The 9472-nt window shown below is 46.8% G+C and overlaps 1 protein-coding gene across 1 annotated transcript in view; it reads right to left on the bottom strand.

Annotated features, from left to right (window-relative positions):
• Positions 1-9472, bottom strand: part of B4GALNT3 (beta-1,4-N-acetyl-galactosaminyltransferase 3) — a 67477-nt gene that overhangs the window by 5001 nt on the left and 53004 nt on the right. The window contains exons 12-19 of the mRNA XM_062567376.1: positions 8505-8605; positions 7107-7183; positions 5194-6208; positions 3398-3696; positions 2862-3015; positions 1986-2058; positions 1283-1436; positions 123-249 (exon numbers count right to left, since the gene is read on the bottom strand). Coding sequence (XP_062423360.1) covers positions 123-249; positions 1283-1436; positions 1986-2058; positions 2862-3015; positions 3398-3696; positions 5194-6208; positions 7107-7183; positions 8505-8605 — 2000 coding nt within the window. The remainder of the gene's footprint in view (positions 1-122; positions 250-1282; positions 1437-1985; positions 2059-2861; positions 3016-3397; positions 3697-5193; positions 6209-7106; positions 7184-8504; positions 8606-9472) is intronic.

Raw genomic sequence — 9472 nt, 5'->3', positions numbered from 1 at the left:
ATGGTGGCATGAACCACCTTCATCTCCTCAGATCCCTGCTCCCCTGGTCATTGTTACTCCAGAATTTCATGGGTCTCCTCTCCTAAGCACATGGTCATCATAAGCTGAAAATGGACTCTTACCTGTCCAGAAGTTCCCAGTCCTCTCCTCCCCAGCGATCCCGAAATTCTTTTGTGTTCATTCCTCCAATCTTGTCCAGGTCAGACTTGTATATGCCAAGGAGACCAAACCCATTCACCTCCCAGTAGCCTGAAGAGGGCACAAAAAAGGCACAGGCATGTTGGCATGCTGAATTATTAACAACTCAAGCAGAGCTGCAGCACATCTGCTACTGCAGCAGCTAGCAGTGACCTTACTTTTGAACAAAATTACTGGAGCAACACTCAAGCTACTCCTAGTACTCCAAGTGATGAAAACAATCCTTACACCAGAAAGACAACTCAGCACCAAGGTAGAGCCAATCATATTAAAGCTCTGGGAAATGAGAAAGGCTTAAAGACTGATGGTACAGGCTGCCCTCTAAACTTGTCAGCAGAGCCTCTCACATCTGCTGTCTGGCAGCACTCTATCCAATTTACCTGGACTGTCCCAACTTCAAGGGGTTGTATCTCTGCCTAGACAAAAAACATTTATGCAAACAAAATTTTCTTCCACAGGGGCTCAGGGCTCTGTCTAAAGCAAATCCTGTGTTCAGATGATCTGTGCTGCATTCTTTTTCCCAACTCAGGTCTGCTTTCCCTCAACCTGGGGCTATCAGATCTTCTCAGAAGGACAGGCTGTGCCCTCTAAAAAACAGTGTGAGGGAGAAGCCCTCAACTAGCATCCTCAGCAGCAAAGTTTTCCCTCAGGTCCAATACAATCCTGGGAGTGATCATCTTTGGGTTAGTTAAAGAAACAGCGGAGATTGTGCTCCAGAGAGTTTTGCTACTCTGCCTTGTAGAAGTCGGGGAAAGCAGAGACCACGTTGCTGGGGTGAGAGCAGAGAAAGTGGCAGAAAAGGAAGAAAGGAGGGATTTCCTAAGGTACTCATATCCACAGAGAGCCCTAAAAGACCACTAAGATAAATGTCACATATATGGCTCTGCTGGCTCTTTGATCTCAAATTTCAAGTACCTGACACAGTTAAATCCCATCCTACATCCTACAATGCATTGTCATGTAGCGGCCTTAGTAGTACCTTAAGATACAAGCTGGCTAGTGATGGAAGAACCAATTGAGATGATAAATCAGGTTTTAGGTACCCTCCTTCATTCCTCCATTTCCCAAGGTTTGAGACTCTTACCATCAGGCCACTGTGGGGACATGCCACAATGCAACCTCATGACCATGGGTGCAAATGCCATCTTGCCTTCTACACAGTGCTTCCGAATTGAATCAATGACTCCAGCCGGAAAGTGAATATGGAGATCGCACAGGAAAATGATGCTGTGTGGGTCCTGGAAATGATCACATGAAAATCAGTTGCATGGAGCTCTCCTGCACTGTGGCAGGCCCCAGCAGAGAGAGTGCAGGTCTTGCCTCTCCATCTCTCCTCTGAATGCCCCATGCTAATACTGGACACCGGATTATGCAGTTTCCAGCTATTGTTATCTCTGTTGAAGCAGTGCTTTTAATGATGCTACAGTTGCCATGTTCCCACTGCTGCACAGGGCAAAAGAGAATTATCAGTCAGTGGCTGCTCAATGACAGGCAAGAATGACTATGATCTGGCAGAGCCAGTATGGCACAGCTGCTAGTACTGATTTCCCTCCTGTTTGACAGATCAAAGAGGTAGGCCAAGAACTGGCCAGACCGTGGAGACTAGTCTCCTCAAAGTAATGGGTGAAGCCCCTTCTTGGGTCAGAGTGGATAGAAAACACATCTATTTGTCGTCTATTTTGTTGAACTATTCCCTTTCCTAAAAAACGTGTTCAGTATGAAAGACAAGGTAGTGCAAGAATTATACTAGACATCTTCCTATCTACCCCACAGCCCCATAAGCTTACCTTCACAAGGTCTATCCCTGCCTGCAGCCCAGCAGAACGCTCGAAATTCCCAGTCAGCTTCAAGTACCGATAGCTGTTGGTCAGAAAGGAAAGAGTTGAAGTTCACTGCACACACAGTGATGAGCACAAAAAATGCTCTTACTGGAGATACACGTCAGGTGCTACGACATGGGCAGCCCTCATGCCCAAAACACTCGCTCACTTCTGCACTTGCAAGGAGGGAAAAAAAAAAAAAAAAAATAGCACCTGCTGTGTGAGCATGCAAGCTCACAGAGCTATTTCAGATTCCAGTGCAGTGGAATGGGGCTCCAGGGTGCCATAAGAGTCTTCTTAGTTATACAGTAAGGATAGGGCAGTCCTTAGCATTAAGTTTTTCAGTTCTATCCTAAGGCCTTGGACTAGAGTTTTTGCTAGGAACTTCTAGCACAAAAAGGAAAGGACCACCCAAGGCTGGCTCAGGTCAGTGCACAGCAAGCCAAACAGCTATTCCAGCAAGTGCAGTCCCGAAAGGTCTCCATGCTTTCTGTCACATTGTCAATACTTTCTTATCTTCTCTCTCCTCCTCCTTCCCCACCTTAATGAGACTTGCTTTATGTTCTCTTTAACAAACTTGAACCAAAGCTAGGAGAAAAGAGATGTGGCTGGCTGGGTGACTGCAGTAGGTATTGCCTTCCATCTTTCTAATAACATTATATACAGTTTATATATACATTATAACAGCATTATATGCAGGTATATGTGCAAGGTCTGGATGGATGTCATTTTGGGTTTCCAGCTGTAGGAGGCTCTGGATGATCAATACACAGATTTGCGGGTTTGTGGTATTTGCAGGTATATGCATGTGAGTAGTTTTATATGACTAGACAGCATTCTTACCTGTGTAAGCTAGACCTTTTCAGAGCCTTCTCCACATCCATGTCATCGCTGCTGTAGTCTGTGATGATAACGCTGAAGTGTGGATCCTTAGTGACTCTGAATAGCTCTTCCATGTCAGAAATGAACTGTAGCACCCACCGTGCCTGGTTTTTCACTAGTTATATTGTGAGAGGAAGAGAATCAAAGCAAAACTGATTTCAAAGATGGTATGGCTTCTAAACAGGCAGGGCTCCTTGCCCCCTCTCAAGCCCTGCTAACCTTGCAGGGATGCTGAAAAAGGCCGATGATGAAAACTTGGACTAAAGTACCCAGAAATCCAGTGTGACGGAAGCTTTTCCTGAGTTTACAAGCCATGAGAGTTTTTGCCCTGTCATATTTCTTAAGGGATTTAACTCAGAGAAAAAAGAAATTGATAGTGACCCTAAAGAGATGGTTCAGGCTGGCCCAATGGGCTGCTGTGGGCTGCCTCCAAGTGAAGCCCCAGACCTGTTTTCTCCCAGTATCCCAGGCTTCCCAGAAAGGCAGGTCTCCCTTACCTGGCACAACGAAGTGAACCACAGCACGGTGGTTCCAGGTGAAGCCCTGGGGCCAGCACAGCTCTGGCTCATCAGCCACAGCCATCAGGTGCCGCTGGCGACCCCATGCGAGGTTCCTCATGTTCCGCTCCTCCTGCTCATCCCCGCTGACGCCCTGCCATCCCCGTGCAAAGATGTACTCCGAGAAGCGGACGAGTCGCTCTCCTCGTTCCAGCAACTCTAGTTCCAGCAGGTAGCGGCTGCCCCGCATGCGGTCCTGGCGTTTTTCCACATTTACAATACGCTGCAGCTGCAATTGCCTGCGGGAGATACAGCTGGGGTAGACATCTTCCCCATACACCAGCACTTCTATTACCTCCACCCTGCTTGGCTGATTTGTCTCTGCCAGGCTCTTCCCTCCTGGGCTAGTACAAGCCTTTTTCTGCTCTGCTGCATTGTTTCAAAACTCCTATTGGAAAGTTTATCACGTGCTCCCTAAACCTACAAGTATGTGGAATTAGATCACGGATGCCAGCCAAAAGAAGATAGTTGGTCAAGAGAATGAAATAAAGGTGACATAGAAAATAACAAATGCATCTGAATAACTGTAGGACTGGTAAGAGTGAGTGTACTTAATACCTCCTTCAATGACCTCGGCAGAAAAAGTATGACTGGGCTAGTGAAACTGGCTGATGACAGTTTATAAATAAGGAGTAGGACTAAGCAATCAAATAGGAAAGACTGAGATGAACTGTAGATCCAGAATAGTCAAAATGGGATGAAATATCAGGTCATGTCCTTTGAGGTAATAACAAGAATTTCTGCTGAAAGAGGATGCTCATCAGTTAAAAACACTAGGAAAGGTCAAGTGTATTGATAGTTAAACTGTAACTACGACTGATGTGGCTCTGAAAAAACAAATGTAATCTTAAGATGTACTACAGCATCTATTTCCAGTAGGTGCTGGGAACAAATAATACCATTCTACAAAACATCTGGAACATTAGTCACTTATGTACAGAAAAATTAACCTAAATTGAAACTAGCATGGAGAAGGACAGATAGGAAAATCACAGAAATAGGGGCTAACCCATGAGAATGGGTAAGGAAGGTAAAATTGTTTGGCTTATGGAGGCTTGGAGGAGAGATTAGACATGTCTTGGGAGGAAAAAGATCAGGTGGGACATCAGAGCAGTGAGGATCTGAAATATCCTCCTGAATGAGTACCAGGGTCTAGAAATCTAACTAGTTTTAAGATGAAGGTGCGTATGTTCAGATAAGGGTTTGGAGTATTTGGTTGTTTCTGAGGTCAAAGGGTCGAACCACGTTATCTAATAGGTCCCTTTTGGTCCTATGCCCTAAATAATGCTAGATTCACAAACTAGGATGTGACAGGCATCAAATCACACAAGCATAAGAAGCTCCAGTCCTATTCTTGTATCAGCAGGGTTTCCTTATCTTCATTTGGCAAAACATTCCTGTGTCCTCTCAATAACTGCATTGTGCAAGCAAGAAGCCAGCAAAAGGCCAGTGATGCCAGCTGGACTGAAATCTCTTCTTTCATGCTTACTGCCGGCAGCTGTTAAAGGGTGATAACCAGCCTCCAGACATGATCTGGTGTCCAGTAGATCACATTTCTCAGCCCAAAGTGGTGTTTAAAGCCCAGCTTTTTACACAGATTCCTTTCCTAAAGTTCTATTTTCCATATCTAGCTTATTCTCTAGTGTAGTGTGGCTTCTCACATTACAGGTGTTCCCTGTGCAGGGTGGCACACCAGCTCCAAGACACTGCCCCTTAGTCTTTACACTGTGCCTTACCCTTTACTCTTCTGGCTGAGCTTCTTTAGGAAGACACGAGTGACTTCCATGGCCTCTTGCTCTTTTAGCAGCAGGTTTCCTGATGTGTTGCATTTCAGGTCAATCCAGTCTGTGCGCAGCATATGGAAGTCCAGGTTGCTCATGCTGAAGGTCTGCTCCCAGTTCACTGCCTGGTCAAACACTGGCACATAATCAAACCCATCCTCATCTTCCTCTGGTTCCCCATCCACCTCTTCCTCTTCCACAGCTGTTCCCACAGGTCCAGATTTGCTTTTTGTAAGAGATGCCACTTGCACCTCCCCCTCACCCACATCCCCATCACCAGCTGCCTTTTGCTCAGCAATGTAAGATTCCACTTGGTCTAGCCACTGCGCCTGCAGAAGAGGCTGCTTGCCAAGACTGGCAGCACTCACAGCTCTTCTGCTTGCTTTGCCAGAGACTGGACCTCGTTTCCTGGCTTGTGCAGTGCCTGCTGGCTGCAGCTGGTTGTGAGCTGCATTGAGATCTACTAGAGGCTTCATTCCTTTGCTAATCTTGCTGGCTGACTCCTTGGAGCCACCAAGAGGCTGCTCCTTTAGAGACGACGTCAGAGAAGTAGGGTTTCCCCGTGTCTTTTTGACTGATGCTCCCTCTGGGAGAGGTCTGGCATGCTGTGGAGGGCTTGTAGTGTTGTCTTTGACTCCAGCTTTTAAATAGGGTTTCTTCATTAGTGGGTTCCTCTTCAGGCCAGTTCGGCTGAGGCTTTGATTGGCGGAGGCCAACAGGGCTGCTTTTATGCCAGACCTCCTTGCCCCTTTGCTCTGTAGTGCCTCTCCTATGTTGCTGTCTGTAACTGAGAGGAGCCGACGACGCTTGCGGAGGGAATCATCCTCGTAAACATTATCGTAGCCTCCCATCACGCTGGGAGCATTTCCTGCCAGCTCTGCCCTCCGTGCACCAGGGTGCCCTGGAGGGCTGGTACTCTCCACATCCTGGTCCGTGTACTGCAGGTCATCCAGGTTCCCCTCCTGAAAACCTATGGGAGTAATCACAGTTAGACCTCTCATAGCCTCTCTGCTACCCTCCCTGTCCCAGTCCACTGAGCTGCCCACTCTGTGCAGCTGTCAACCCTTCCCCTGAGACATCTGCCTTGCTGGAGGTAGCTCTCTCTTGTCTCATCTCACTCACTGTTGCAGTGTGAGTGGCAGATGCTCTCTCTCAGTGAGATAGGGATGCTCTTGCATATGCAAGCTGTGACATTTCTGGTATTAACCTCCCCAACGCCTATGAACCAGCACTGCCAAAGCTATGGAGGTGTCTCGCTGAACCTTTAGCTATCGGTCTGGCCACAGGTGCAAACACAGAATGCCACGCTGTGCATATGTGGCTTTGTCACCTCTGCCCACATTTTTTCTGGAATTGCACTTCAGCTAAATTGTGTGCCGATACCTAATTGCCACTATGGCCACCAAAGCCCACTGTTAGGTGGCCTCCTGTCCTGCTCTTAGCAAAAGGGAAAGTGAGAGCAAAAATCAAGTGAGACACAGGCAGGAGGGAGAGTGAAACCAAGTCTGGAAGGAAAGAGTACGGAAGAAGTGGAAAAAAGCTAGAGTGAACTGTCCCAGCTTGAGGCCTCAGCAATACTGTTCATCAGCAAGAATTTCCCTTCTTATTAAAAAGAGAAAGTTTGAGGCTACATATAACATTTTTAGCAGGTGTGCAAATCACATCATAAAAATGAGGGAAAACATCATGTAGTTTTATGAAATCTGGCATGCAAAGTGGCTTTTCTCTCTCCTCCTAAGTACAGCTAGGAAGGGATGTGACTTGCTTAGCATGGAAAGTCAACAACTTCTTCCAGCAGTAGCTGGAAGACCACACAGAAAGAGTGACAGATAAAAAGATACTCTAGGCTCTGACGTTAGGGTCCCTACCCGGCTGCTCTGTCTTCTCTCCAGAGTCCAGGCTCTTCTCTGGCTGGTCAATTTTCATGTACTTGTAGAATCCAAATCTGCAGAGTGAATAACAAAACACAAGTTTCCTAAGAGGTATTTTGCCTTCTTCAGATAAATCCTAACCACTGCTTCAGAGGTGATGATCCATTACTCTGATTACATCTATCCAGCATGTCTTGATCCTCCTTTCCCAAGAAGTCTATCATCATCATCATCTTTCAGAACTTGGGACAACTAGATTTACATTGCATTGTCAGCTTTCCTTCCTTATCATTCCAGTCTGTCAGACATTTTCTTGAGTGCCACCCCACAGGTGCAGGAGAAAATTCCAATATAACTATCCTGAAACACTCCTTTAGCTTCCTTTGAATTGCTTAGGACTCATCTATAATATAATGCTCACAAATCCAAGTCATCAGACTGTAAAAGTGGCTTATGTGGATAATTGCAATGATCTCCCTCTCTTTTCTCTCATACTACCACTGTCCGTGTGCTGTCCCATCACATGCCTGCACTTCAGGCTTTGGGAGGATTCCCAGGACTATTTCCTTCCATGTGTGACTGATACCAAGAAAAATTGGTCTCTGGTCTCCAAATTCTGCTACAATACAAATGAACTGCCAAAGCAATAAATTTTAGTGCCACTTTCCAACTTACCCATCTTCTACTACGAAACCCAGTCCCAGGAGCTCCCTCTCAAACCTACAATATGTTTTGTCTTTCCATACCTGAAAACAGGTATGTTGAAAGGAAGAAGATCCTAAGCACAGGGAGGCCACTGTCAGTCACTGGAAGTGTGATTCTCCTTATTCTGCAACGAAGCTTTCCTGAATGGGGAGGGGAGGTGTTTGTCTGCGGCAGAGGGAGGGAGCAAGTGCATGGCGGTCTCCTCGGAGAGCGATCTCTGGGAGCCAGCCTCTCCAGTGAAGAGGAATGCAGTGAATTTTTTCCCCCCAGGGAGAAGTTCAGTTCTGAGTATAGTTTGGCTTCCATAGTGACAGCCATCAGGAGGCTCCAGCTGCTGGCTGGCAAAGCTTGCTGGCAAATACATTCCCTGATGTAGTTGAGGAAAGATACACTGCTGCTCTGACCCAGCTTTCAGGTTAATAGAGCAAGAAAAGCAGAGGTAGAAATTTTCCTTTGAGACCTAAATGTATTTTCATTTAAAGGGTGCATTGGCTATCAAAAGAAGCTATAAATGCTTTAACGACTTGTAGGACTTAGGGGATCTTCAAGAATTAAGGATCCTAAAAAAGTGAATATGAAATTTCACCCTAATCCCAACCTCACAATTGCCTGCTCCTTTCCTGCTGTTCCACTCACGGCATCCTGCCATGGCTGCCATTTAATCAATCATGGCTGGAAAGATAGCTTTACCTTTCCAAGTAATAAGGGTTTTCCTGATAGAAGCATTTGTTGTCTTTTTCCATGTGGCTCAGGCGGCTGTAATCATTCGGGTAAACAAAGGATAAATGAACCTGGAAAGAAGGGAGGAAAATAAAGCAAAACCCCCACACATGCAAGATATCCCTAGACACAATCACAAGTTGACCAGCCCTTTTGAGAGAGAGCAGGGGTTGTTCACTAGCTATCTGCTTCTCAAATGTACTCAGCAGCAGACTGTGAGAAGGGGCTTTGGAAAGGGAGAACAGAAGGGAGATGCTGGGATGTATATGTGAATGTATCTTTTTACTCCTCTTTCAGCATCTGCCTGTCCAGCACTGTATTTGTGTGTTTAAGCCCTTTAACACAGTAAGAAGCAAGTGGGAGAGGGCAGGGTAAGTCCTGCTGATGAGATGTAGGGGAATTTAGGAGCCCGGAAACCTGTAGGCAGACCTTCAGGCAAGGCAGAGGAAGCTAGGGTTGCCCAGGACCAGGCAGGTGGGTCTGGGGAAGACCCCTGCCAGCAGCAGAGCTGGGCTGGCAGGGAGGGAGTTAAGCCCTCGAGTGCTCTGCAGCAGCAACTTTATGAAGGTGGTGAGAGAAGAGCAAGGAGGGACTTAGCAGAGGCACTGACATGCTATGGGGAGGGATGGGTGCAGACTCGTTTGGTATAAGAACCGAAGGAGGATGGCCAGCTCTGTATTGACTTGTATCAACTGAGCTGAGGGACTCCACGACAGAGGCGTGAAGGAGATGACAAACTGCATTTACCCTGGAGGCTGAGAAATCTGCTGGTGACTAGAATTACACATGTGAGGCTCCCCTGGGGCAGCCTGGACTGGCAAAGAGCAAACCATGCTGGTGACCTTCCCCCAACCCAGCCACTCTGGCAGACATCAGATAGACGCGCCCCTGCCGTGAAGAGGATTATTCTCTTCTATGCTGCCTACCTCACAAGCATG

This window comes from Rhea pennata, chromosome 1 (genome assembly GCF_028389875.1).
Source record: "Rhea pennata isolate bPtePen1 chromosome 1, bPtePen1.pri, whole genome shotgun sequence".
Lineage (NCBI taxonomy): Eukaryota > Metazoa > Chordata > Aves > Rheiformes > Rheidae > Rhea > Rhea pennata.
This window is presented reverse-complemented; position numbering and strand designations above follow the sequence as displayed.